Here is a 12,558-nt window from a genome sequence, read left to right on the forward strand (position 1 = left end):
TTGTGATTCTCTTGCATGTCCTTTTCCACAGAGATGCTGTTCCTCCTGCCAGGAATAATACTGTCTTTGTAGTTCCTGTTTCTTGGCTGCAGAAGCCAGTTTGGCAAGAGGTGAGATTGAATCAATGATGGAGAGAGCCAGCCCACAGTCATTGGCCACCTCAGTGATGTGCAGGAGAATCTAATCACAGCAGAAGTCTGGCAGGGCTCTCTTAAAGGTGGAGACTGCACTGATATGAGAGGTGAAGAACAACATGAGAACAGGAAGCTGCTGTTAGCTACGTTTCTAGAAGCTAAGGGGAGCTGTAACAGGTCTTTCAGACCACTTAGAAAAAGGTGGAATCCAAAGAGAGCAGCCAACAGAACCATAGCTTTTGCCAGGCAGCTCTCTACCTTCCTTGTCCCAGAAACAGCTTGTGATCTTTCTCAGAATGGCAACTGACTGGATCTCAGTTGGGGTGGGAAGACAGATCACCCTGTGTAGACGGGGAGGCCGTATGGGGACTCCTTGCTTTAATTTTTGACGATTGTTGCATGCTCTGGCTAAAGGCATACAGGCATGGGGCAAAACAAATTTCCATATCCTTCCAGGTGTCATGAATTCCAGCAAGCAATTTTCAAATGTGATTATTCCTGTAATCCTTGCACAGCATCCCTTGAAGAAAGAACGATTCTACAGAGAAGCTCCCCAAGACAAGCCAGCGCCCTTGATTCCTGACCACTGCAAGTCATCCTTGCTCCACAGACTTTCAGGGTAACTAGATTTCAGAGCAACAGAAGACCCAGTCTGGAGGGCATCTGATCTGGCAAGGGCATCTATTCCTTTGCAGTCAGTGCAGTAGTCTAAATATGTAGGTATAAAACTTCAGGTTTCTTCCCTCACAGCAAAGTGAAGCTGGGTGTCTTTAAAAAAATGAGTCATGATTTTCAAACACGTGAGGTAGGTGTGAACACTGATAGTGGCTTTCCCTGGGCTCTAGTGAGCCAACATTTGCAAATAAGTACGTATACTATAAAGGTATGTGAAGCTACCCATCCCCTGGTCAGCAGGTCAAACCCTGAGGAGTTCCACTCTAGATTTGGAGCTAAAATTGATAACGTCCTGCAGTCCTGCTGTGTCCATGACAGATCAACCTGCACCTTATTTCTGCAAGTTAACACCCTGCCTCTCAAACTGCCTTTTTAAAGGGGACTTTGTCTCCTCTCTTTACCAGCCCATAGGTATACAAAACACTTTGTGATCTGTCTCCAGCAGGAAAACAGCTTTGGCATGCTCTTCACATGAGAACAGATGTTAACTTTTCTCGAGGATCTCTGAATGACCTTTCATTTTGGCCATATTTTTCACAAGAAACAGTTCATGAAGAGGGAAGGAGGGATTTTTTTTCCCCTACAAATAATCTAGCACCCCCTCTCATGATTGACGCACATTATGTTGAAAATATCTCTTTGACACATGTGATACAGTGCTCAAGAAGCTCCTTAGGTCATTTGCCCTGCCAGAGTGTTGTTACTTTCAGAATGTCACTTTACAGTAAGGTTTTATCTCTAGCAAGTTAAACCTGCTGTAACTGGAGTGCAGTTAACCCATCTTTCCTTGTATGGAAACTACCTATCAGCATAGCTGTAAATTTTAAGACCAGATGATTACAACAATTTCTTTTAATCTGTATTCTGCAAAATGCAGATCAATAGGAGGCTGAAGTTTTTGACTGCTTCCTCAAGTTAAGCAGAGTAGCCCTGGTCCAACAGAAAGAAGGGAGCAGGTAAACAACTGAAACAAGATCAACTCTTGTTCACTATTTGAGGATCGCATCTCTAAAAAAATGATGTTAGCAGATTCGCACCACAACCCTCAGCTGTACAGTTTGTCACGTGCAACAACATGAGGTGAATCTGGGTGAGGATTAATTTGTTATGTGATTCTGTCCCACCTCTCCTCCAATATTCTGAATTATGTATTTAGAGAGCAGTGTAACAGATACAAAGAGAGAACATTACGTTGAAAGAACAAGTTCTATGTTAAAGTTTACACCAGATGCATCTCAGTAATCTGGACAAAACTTTCAATAAATAGCTCCATTTTGGAAAACAGCATTCTTTACTGGCAAACACACTTCTGTAAACTGTACTAATACTGATATAGGTGTTGCTTCTTACATTTGTTTAGGCTCTGTGCATGTGGTAGTCTTTCATACAAATTCTTGTATCCCTTTTCCTTTCCCTTTCAAAAGGTTAATCCATCTCTGTGCAGAAAGGTCAGCGTGGGATTTAAATACAGGTGAAAAGAGTGAGTTACTATATTCAGAGGCTAAAGGAGTTTAAAAAAAAGGTCTTTTCATGAAAAATCTCTCTTCACAGAGAACACCTTTCACTGAAAGGCACTGAGGGTTTGCTTGGATGTTTGGCTTGGACATCCTTAATTCTGAGGGCACAGCATTTTACAGGATTAAGCTTCATATTATGCAAATTACTATATCAAGATCGATTCATCTCTCCAAGTTATTTTGTGCTTTCTGGAAGGTATGATCTCATTCAACTGTAGATACTAATCTGTTTCCCAGATGGCACACAACCTTGCATTCAACAACAAAAGGCAGCTCAAACACAGAAGTCCCCCAGGAAATCTGCAAAAAACCCCACTGAAAATACATGGCAATATCTCCCTGTTCAACTGATTACTTCATCACCTCATTCACTCCATTGCATGGGAAACATCCAGGTGCTTGCAGCTTGCTGGGCTGATGCATCCTTTAACTCAGCTGATAAGCCCACAACAGTACTTATCCTCCCACTGCTTCGTTGTGAAGGATATAAAATAGAGACACTTGTGGCAAATGTTTCAGGTAAGCATCAGTAGCTCTGGTTTGTAGTCTAGTCTTTGTGAACACAAGCATGGGGCTGCAGAGCAAGGCCAGGAGGTTCACTCAAAGAGAGAGATGTAATCTGGTTCCTGGTCCTCTTGGCCACATGGGTAAAGCAACAGCTCCTTCCCCAAGGAAGTGATGGGTTCATCCTGTTGATATAGGATATGATTAAACACCACCTTTCAAACAGTCCCTACCTATCACAACATCACGTGGTGGACAGCGGTCTCTTTGCCTCTGTTACGGTGTGGACTTGCTCATCTCGCAGTGTGATACAGCTCAGTGCCCTCGGGAACTTGGGGAAGGACCCACGTAGCTGACCTCTGTCTTCACAAAACAGTGTCTGTGCTTGGTGCAGAAACCCAGTGACACGACTCCAGCAGTTCTTGGAAAGAGCTGTGCTTGTCTCGTAGGCAACCACAGCTTCTGTGGTGTGAAATGCTGCCCTGCCTAGAAAGTGCTGGAGCGAGGACTGTGCAGCATGCAGGTAAGCAGGACAGGGTGGTTGTGGACTGTGCTCCTGGCTGCGCTTGTAGGAGGGACAAGGGTGGATCCTGGAGTGAGCACATGCCCTCTGCTCAGGCAAGCCCTGTTCTAACAAGGGAATTCCCTTATAGTACAGTCTCTGCTTCCCATCTTGTTCTTTACTCTAGCAGCAGATACATGGTGGGAACTTGCCTTCTTCCGTGGTCACCTGGTGGGTGATAAGCAGAACCCACTAGAGCACTTCAGCAGAGTGGGTTCACCCTGCCCACATCTGCTGCAGTGCAAGGGCTCTGTAGGATTCTTTGCAGACTGTGGGAACGGCTCTGTCTAATATAGATACGCACAGTCAAGCTTTAAATCCTGTGGCTCTGGTACCAATAGTTGTATAGCTCCTGCTTTCAACAATTTCAGCCTGAACTGTGAAACCCATGCAAGAAGAAAGTTCAGGTAGCCCAGGCAGAGCTCCATATAGCAAATGAAGATAGATATTTTCCTCATGTCCAGTTTTGTTTAGTTATGTCTGTATTAGGCTAGGCACTTTACTAAAAGAAACATGGATTTTAAATAAACTTCAGGCAAAATGATTGTCCTGTCCCTGGGCGGATCGCACAGTAAAGTAATGAACAATCCATCTGGTCCTTCTTGGAGCCCATGTAACTGTAGTCAGTGCTAGTAAACACTGCTGATATTGTTGCAAGAACCTGCCAACCTTCTTTCTTCCCTTCTATTTTTTTATCTTTGCTCAGTATCATACCTTGCCTGCTTTGAGATTATAAAGATACCTTGTTCTCTTTCATGGTGAAGCTGGAGGCAAGCAGGATTTTCTGCTTACCCAGCTTGCCGGGACCCCACAACCAGAGAGAGAATCACAAAAAAAGGAGTCTGCGTGAGTATGCTGCCACCTCTCACCTTACCAGCATTTCTACTAGGTAGTGTGTAAGTACCTTAAGCCCTGTGTGCAAGGTGTTCTGCACACTTGAGGGGGGAGACAGTCAGGTCTAAGATGTTTGAGATGTGTTAGGTCACCTGAGATGTACCCATCAGGCTGGCATACCCTTCTGGAGCAGCACACAGGACACCCAACAGCAGCTAAAATCGGTCTAGTTACCTACTTTAAAACAAATGAATCTATTATTTCTTATTTTGAAGTGTCCTGAGGCAATTAAATAGTTAATGAAGGCATTGCTAGAAGTTTACCTTGTGGTAGTCTACAAGGTCAGCCAGTGTTGAATGTTGTAGCTGGTCCACTCCAAGGAAGCTGTAGGAATCACTGGAGGCATCAATGAGGAAGTGTTTACATCCTTCCACAGACCGATAGGAGAGCACATAGCCTTTGATTTTCTCACTGAGCCGGATCAGAAAACTCCCCGGTGCTGTTTTATTCAGAAGCTCTTCTGCTTTCTTAGAGGTTAGGATACCTGTTCAAAACCAAAACACAAAACTGAAAGGAGAAAGCATTTGTGCAGGACTGGATGGAACAGTTCTCACAAGAAATCTGCTTTACTGCTCTGAAACCGATCCATGGCACTTCTATCCCTTGCATTCTTTTCTTGCCCAGTAGCCCAGGAAGAGTCTGCTAGTAACAGACTGTGGCCTCATGCTAACTGTACTTTATGTTAACTGTTCCAGACTCGGCCAGTTATGAACCATAAATGTGCAGGGCTCAAAAGGACAGTTTCTGTGTTATGAGAGAGAATGGCATTGCAGTGTGTAGTATGTTGGTTCCAGTATAACAGCGCTGTGCAGGCAGTGATCATAGGTCCCGTCAGAAGGCCATGCAAGCATTGAAAGCCCAGTTACAAGAGGATAATGCTTTTGTTGCTGCAGTCTCAGATTGAAAGCAATGGAGATGAATGGGATCATGATGACCCATTAGATATGGGATGGAAAGGTGATGAATGATGAGCATGTATGGAGGGAGAATGACCTGGAGCCAAGGATGAGTAGGATGAGGTGTGCCCAAATCTCTCTCACCCTGGTCCAAACAGTTACCAGGGTGACCATGCATTCAGTACAGGGTGGCACAGAGGTACAGGGTATTTTGAAGATCTGGCCTCTGTTCTAACACTTTAGCTTGCCCTTTGTCATAATGCTAAAGAAATTTAAACTGCGTTCATAGATATTTAAAATAAAAAACCCAGCCACCTTTGAAAAGTTCCCAGGTCTAGCCTGTGGCAGCAGCCATGTTAACAGAAACAACTCCTTAGAGAGTTGGGTTGGGGCAGAAACGCTCAGGACTCACCGTGGAACCAAGGTGCTATGGTGTCTGTGGCTTTCTGATAGCCAGCTCGGAGAGGGAATTGCTCTTCTTTGAACCACTTGATGATGCTTTCTTCGCTGGAATTGGAGATTGTCCTCTGGATTCCCTCTTTCCTGTTAGAAAAGACCATGGTTTGTGCATTAAGTTCAAACAATAGCTTTTGAGTTCTTGGCAGGACTTGACCTTTTGTTCAGGATGTTAAGACAGCCCTAAACAGAAGGCTTACACTAGTGCAGCTGTCAGCAATATTATGGTTTTCAGTGGACACCTTGCATAGAGGCTGTATGCACTCTAGGCTTAGGATGCTCTACTAAATAAACCTGTACCCACAGGGCTGGAATATAGCCTAGGCTCTGTATTTTTCCCTGTGGGGTGTCTCCTCCACATGAGGAGAGCTAACCATTCCCATCTCAACCATCCCACGCTAGAGCGGAAGAATCTCATCTCTTCTCCCCTCCACAGTGCATGGAGGTTTCCTTACCTAATTGCTCTCCCATTTGCCATCACAGGATGTAGAAGTTTAGGCTTGGGGGGGAGAGGTGGATATTGGAGTGGTCGCCGATCCCTTGCTGTAGCACCCTTGGAAATATCTGCCTGCTTCCCTCTGTGGATGCCCTGCAGTGAAAGCCTCCTGTAGTCATCCCTGGCTTGCCGTGCAAGGGAGCGTCTCTTCTCATCTGCTGCCTTGGATTTCCGCACTGGAACAAAAAAGGAGTCCTACAGGAGCGAACAAGCAGGCAAGTTTTAAGCTTGCCGCCCTTTGGCTATCTTCCTGCTTGATGAAGTGGAAGAATAACCCATTTCACAAGGTGAAAGAGGCACTCAATTGTGAGACCATTTGCCACACGTCTCCCATCACTTTTGGGCATCTGCTGCTTAACAGGGTCCAGTTTTTATTCCTTCAAGAGACTAAAAATCTGTTTTTTTTTCTGGACATCAGGTCCCTTTGTACTTAGGGTCTACTTGTTTTTGATGCTGACTCCTGGTTCAGACATAGATTTCTGTAGTGCTTTTCATGTGAGTCAGAGGGGGGATGGTGGTGTATGGAATAAAAGCTGCTGAAATGACCCTAAATCAATCCTTTGAAGGATTTGAAAGTGCTGATCATTTTTTGAGGGTGGGAGGGAGTCTTGCTCCCACAGAAAGTGGAGAACTTGGCTGGTTTGTTTGTTTGGGTCTTTTTGTTGGGTTGTTTTTGTTTGTTTGTTTTTTTCTGTAAAACTGCCTTGATTGTCTAGATCCAGCTTATCCTGGAGTCTGTAGGAGTAACCAGCTCTCTGGTCAGTCTGAGTGAGGCTAGTTCTTTCCTTGCTTTTGTAATCAACTTCATTTTTTTTATCACTAAGAAAAATAAAACCCCCGGCCTGAAGTGGAAACAATTGATAGTACAGCATTGCCATCTACTGAGAAGCAGGGGAGGAACTGGGAAAAAAAAAGTATCAGGTTCTCCTTCAGGAAGTATTTGGCAGCGGTGATGGATGCTACTGCAAGTCTGATACTGTTTGCCGTTTTCCTATTGTTGGAACTGGTTACATGAGACAGTGCAGCAGGGCTCTGCTTAAGTGGGATCGTGCTTAGATGACAGGGAAGCCCTTTTTAGTTAGTCCCTGTCACCCGTTATCCTTATCCTCAAGAGCAATGGTTACTGCAAAGGCCTACAAAAGGCAAGCTTCTAGTTTAAAATTAATTATCCTGGCTATACTCTTGTGGTTCCTATTTGTTGTTTGTTTTAATACAGTATCTGTGGGAAAAATGTTCCATTTCCCTGCCCAGTTCTAGTCTCAATGCTGCGTGGACTCGGAAGTATTTCTGATAATACAGCACTGTATTTCTCGGCAGTACTCTGCACCCACTGGCCGATTATTCAGTTCCAGAGTGGCAGGAGAAGGATTGAGATGAACCCACAGATCCCTAGGATTTCTCAAGCCCCATAGGAAAAGGTCATCCAAAGATCTTACAGGATTCCTGCCATTCAGGCTCATTCTCATCCGATTTCTGCAGTGTCCTCTGGCTCTCTGAGCTGGGGTGGCTTTGTGGTACTGCCTTCTGGGGGGCTGTGGTCTCTTCTCCTGAATTTCTCTTCTCTGCTTCCTTCATCTGTGAAAAACCAGTATGTTCAGTTTTGTCCCAGGCTAGTTTTGACCCTGCTTTTTACTAGCCTTGAAATACTTGGAACTCCATTTTTTACTCTAAGTCCCTGTGATTTCAACAACGTACAGACCCTCTGTCTTTACTGCAGGTGACAACAGAGGAAGTAAGGGAAAACAGGCTGGGTCAGATGAGGCTCTGAGGCTGACTGGGACTCTAGGGTAAAGTGTGGGCCCCATTCAATGTGTTAGGAGCATCCTAGGTTGCCACGTACCTGTTGGAAGCCGTGCTTCCTCATGTGGCAGTCTGCCAGCATCTGGTGAACATCTCTGGTTTCCCTCTGGGTGGAGGAAAAGAGCAGTGAGAAATAAATGTGGCATTAGGACCATTGCTCTTTTTTTAATGGAGGTGTTTAATGCAGAAGCAGTGATGTGACATTTACGTTAACAAATTTTTCCAGCCTCCTCTGAAAAGCATTGGGTTTTTTCACCATATTAGGCCTAATATGCCACAGAAGGAGAACTCAGGGGTGTACAGATTGTCGTAAGCCTGCTTAGTTTTGCTAAGCAATGCTCCCAAGTCCTCCCAGGGAGCAGTCCCTTCTCTCCAAAGCAAGCCCTAGCAGAACCTGCTGTCCACAGCTTTACCTGCCTGAACTCATTTGCTGCTGTGGCTGGGGTGCTGCAAACCCCTGCTCGTCAAACTGACCCAACTACCTGCATATCTCATGTTCACTCTTGCCTGCAAACCAGTCTAGCTACCCTGGCAGCAGTCGCTAGCTGAGACCTGCCTTTGAAGATGAACAGTTAGACTCGTCTTTGAGCAAACACCCACCCACCTGCACATTGGACCCAGACTGCCTCCCACGGCACAGTGAGCAATGAGTTAACTGTACCACAATGCTTACTAAGGACATGCTTTGTTTTATCTTCATCACCACTTGGCTAATATTTAATATGAACATGGCTTTCCAATTTCCCTCTCCTTGATGGGAAACTAGGAACTTCAAATGTGTGTGAAGCCGCTTGTTTTCTTATCTGTCGGGTGCACCAGACAAAGCACGATGCCTGGATCACTCAGGTTAAATGGGGACTCGGAGAAAGTACTTTAATGAGGGAGGTGAGGAAAAAAACCCTCTCCAGGCCTCAAAAATGCAACAGGGTGCTTTGGTCTGGATCCCTCCTTCTAATAGCAAAAGCCCCAGAAACCTGGGAAAAATTACTAATAATACAATGACAGAAAACAAAAGTAAAACATACAACCCCCCTCTATTTCCATGCACAAGACTGAAAGGGGTTTAGATTTTGTTTTGGTGGTGATGGTTGTATTTTTGGTTTGGGGGTTTTTTGCCTTTTTTTTTTTTTTGTTAGCTGTGACTAATAGCTTCCTTTGAGAAAGAAAAAAAAAAAAACCCTCCCACATAGTTGCTCAACTTCAGCAAACAGTGCTAAGAAAAACCCTGTGTGACTCAGAGGCTTTTGATAAAGGAGACAGCCGCTCCAAATTCCCTTCAGTATTTTGGTAGCAGTGGGAGAGGTGCTTTGCCAAAACCCAGCCTTCAGTTATCATGCTTTTTATACTGAAATACGGAGTGGCTGTGTAATAAATGAATGTAAACTCATAGAAGCTAGCAGCAAAAGCCTGAATGAAAACTCTGCTGAATGAGATTGGACTTCTCCCATTAAATTGGCAGGGTGTTCTGTTCCTTCTGTTCAACCGTGGTTGCATGGGTTTAATTTAAATCATCTTTTTCTCAGTTGTCTGCAAATGGCCTTTCATAGCCAGTTAAAAAGTAAAAATGTATTTATTGCTGGAAAAAATATTTCTGTATTGAAACACCACAGCAAAGCAGACACTGTAGTTACTGCATTTGGAGTTCTCTCTGTGCTCTCCAGGTCATAAGCTATTTTCTAACTATTTTAGAAGACCAAAAAAAAAAAAAGAACTACCTAAAATATGCATGTCACAGGGTGCTGGTAAAATTATCTTCATCTGTTCTTTTATACAAGTAGATGATTTGCCTGAGGGCTATGGCCTTGCATGTACAGATCCTGAGACAGCCTCCCCAGTCTTGCTCCAAAAGCCATCCAAACTAGCCACAGAGCAGGAGGGAAAGTACTGCGACCTTGCTTTTACCCACAGAGAATGGAAGCAAAGGAATCCAGAGTAACTTATCCATCGTTACAGAGCAGATCTATTGCAGCTGAGAATAGCACTCGGACCTCCCGAGTCCTAAAGAAGGATATAACAGCACGGCTTCTTCTCTGACTACAGAAGAAAAGCCTTAACAGTTAGCTGCCTTTTTTTTCTTCAGATTTCTATTTACAACAACCAGGATTTGCTGCAGTTCCTAGATCTCAAAGCACACGTTTCTGATAGTTATGGAGAAAAGGGGGAAAACTACCTTTGTGAGCTCCTGGCTTTTCCCTGTTGTAGCAGCAGCAGTTTTTCTCCCACCTTCCTTCTTTTCCTCCACAGTACATTTTGTATTCCCATGAAGATCTGTCTCACCTAGGACTCCTGGTTGTGGATGTACAGACCGTGTTACAGAAGAGTCAGTCCCTCTGAAATGCAAGAGAGAGAGAACATAGTCACTGCTCTCTGAGCATCTTGCAAGGAAGCTGCACATGAGCAGAGAGCACTGCTGCAATGAAGCAATGTGTATGCAGGCAGCTATCACATCTCCAAATCAGGTAGGTAGAATAATTAAATTAATGACTTGTGGTGAGTAACTGTCGTCCTGCTGTACACGGGCATCCATCAGTGAATCAGTGCAATCCAAAGTCACCACCTGCTGCAATAGCAGAGTTGGCATTTCCTGTGGTCTACAGAGGGTACCGCGCAGGAGCCGTGTCACGGGAGGCTCGATGAGCCAGGGCAAGCCTCTGGCCAGAGCTGGTCTCTGCCAGCATTGTGCGTACTCACAGAAAGCCTGTGCCTTTGACCTGCAAGTCGAGTGTGGCAGTGGTAACCACAACCCCTACAGAGAAAGACTCCAGCCTTTGGGTCCCTAGAAATGCCCTCTCCTCCGTGTCTGCCCACAGAGTCCTAGAGCTGAAGGGTGCTTACCTGTCCTCCTTGCCTTGCTCTCTCACTAACTGCTTTGCCCTTTGTGCCTGGATCTCTTCACAGATGGCCGCATATGATTTATCTGAAGGATGCTCGCCCATCACCCAGACCCAGACGTCGTTGTCAGCGCCGAGCTTCCATGTCACTGACTTCCCGTTGGCTGGAAAAGAAGCAGCTGGTTGGTAAGCACTGTTTGCCCTGTGGCTCCGTGCAGGGCCTGTGTCCTGCCTGCTGTGCCCTCCTGGCTGCTGGTGGTGGCAGAGCCTCCCCAAAAGCAGCTGTATGTGGGGAAAGCTTGGCTGGCCAGCGCGCACCTCCCATTTCATTTCACAGTACTGAAACCAGGCCAGTGAAGGAGGCATTTCTGAGTCTGGGGGCAAGCGAGAAGACTCACCACTGTTTCCTTTCTTGCTTTAATTCCTTGCCACTGCCCTCCCCAAACTGTGTGAGGGTGAACCACCCACAAACAGAGCATGCGGGGGAGAGCTGGGAGAAGAGTGCTATCTTCCTAGCAGCCAGCGTGCTGTGTGATCCTGGCAAGGGGACTTCAAGTCTAAAGGCACAACAGGAATCCCCCTGCAGATCTGGTGCTCCAGGACAGATGTTCAAGTCCATGGTTATTTTATAGACAGATTCAGAGGCTCCATTTAGTGGGAAACTTAGAAATGCATCTCCTGGGGGCAAGTAAGCCCTGTCTTCCCAGCTAGGGGAATTGAGCAATTTGGTCGAGGTCAGAGAGCCTGGGCCAGGGAGTAAAACTATTGCGGACCTGGCCAAAACTACCCCATTGCAGGTAGGTTTAGTTCGGTTTGGAAATACAACTATGATATGTCCCTGGTAGAAGAAATTTACTCTAAGGACACATCACCTCCTATTTCTAGGGAGCAGTTGACCTGGCCAGATCTGTGCCAGACGGCGAAGCAGCCAGCAGGCAGAGACTTACCTTTTCTCGGCAGTGGCTTCTTTGCTGAAGCCTTGTCCAGAGCAGCTTCTCTTTCCTCCCACCGTCTGATCTGTTCCTGCCTCATCTTGAAGAAGAGGATCTGCTTCTGCTCCTCGTTGAGTTCTGCCAGCAGGTCAGGATCGATGTACATGTCTGATAATATCTGTTTCAGCATGGTTGCAGGTTTCAGTTACACACGTTTGTGGCGATGATCTCCAGGGATCAGATCCTCTTCCTGGCTCCGACAAGAAAGAGTCCCTCCCCGCCTGAGCCTGGAGCAGGAATGCAGGCGTGCCAGAGTAATTATACTTCTGTCTTTTTTTTTTTAGCTCAGACTTCCTGCACAGGCCAAAAAAGTAAATAAGTAGCTTAAAACCTGCGGTTAAGATTCCTTGAAATAAGAGGTGAACTCAGCTCCTACACAGTCCCCGCCTGCTCTGCAAGGAGAGCTGGCCAGAAGGGACGAGTCCTGGAGTGAGGCAGTTGTGTTGATGCTCTGATAAACCTAGCTGATAGTATATCAAAAGAGAGAGCACTGCCTGTTACAGTCGGCAGAGGTGTGGCTTGGCTGTGCCCAAGCAAACATTCCTGCTGGGCAAGGAATCAATGAACCCATGACTAGACAGCTCCTCCTCCTAAAGAGGAAAACTTTGATGATCAAAAGCCCAGCCTGCCTCATTTTACCAAAGAAAGATGGGGAGGGCTTTCAGCTCTGCTTTTGAGGTGGGAGTGGGAATTTTGGGGTGCTCTCATCCATCAAAGGCAGCTTCATGGCAAGTCAAGGGAGTGCAAGTAGTGCAGCTGGTTTGAAGAAAGCCAACCTGGATGGTCAGCAGCTGAGGAGCT

At 45.7% G+C, this 12,558-nt stretch overlaps 2 protein-coding genes across 2 annotated transcripts in view; one reads left to right on the plus strand and one right to left on the minus strand.

Moving 5' to 3' along the window:
- Positions 1–10,943, plus strand: part of CSGALNACT1 (chondroitin sulfate N-acetylgalactosaminyltransferase 1) — a 36,578-nt gene extending 25,635 nt beyond the window's left edge. The window contains exons 12-14 of the mRNA XM_054824831.1: positions 32–753; positions 10,179–10,393; positions 10,833–10,943. The gene's annotated coding sequence lies outside the window, so the exon portion shown is untranslated. The remainder of the gene's footprint in view (positions 1–31; positions 754–10,178; positions 10,394–10,832) is intronic.
- SH2D4A (SH2 domain containing 4A) lies at positions 799–12,456 on the minus strand. The gene is made up of 9 exons (XM_054824832.1): positions 11,713–12,456; positions 10,770–10,929; positions 10,105–10,264; positions 7,975–8,040; positions 7,571–7,709; positions 6,094–6,310; positions 5,595–5,725; positions 4,550–4,770; positions 799–3,015 (listed from the first exon to the last, which is right to left on the minus strand). The coding sequence occupies exons 1-9, from the start codon at positions 11,885–11,887 to the stop codon at positions 2,923–2,925; spliced, it is 1,362 nt and encodes a 453-aa protein (XP_054680807.1). The 5' UTR covers positions 11,888–12,456; the 3' UTR covers positions 799–2,922.
- Between the last annotated feature and the right edge of the window lie 102 nt (positions 12,457–12,558).

Source organism: Grus americana, chromosome 4 (assembly GCF_028858705.1).
Source record: "Grus americana isolate bGruAme1 chromosome 4, bGruAme1.mat, whole genome shotgun sequence".
Lineage (NCBI taxonomy): Eukaryota > Metazoa > Chordata > Aves > Gruiformes > Gruidae > Grus > Grus americana.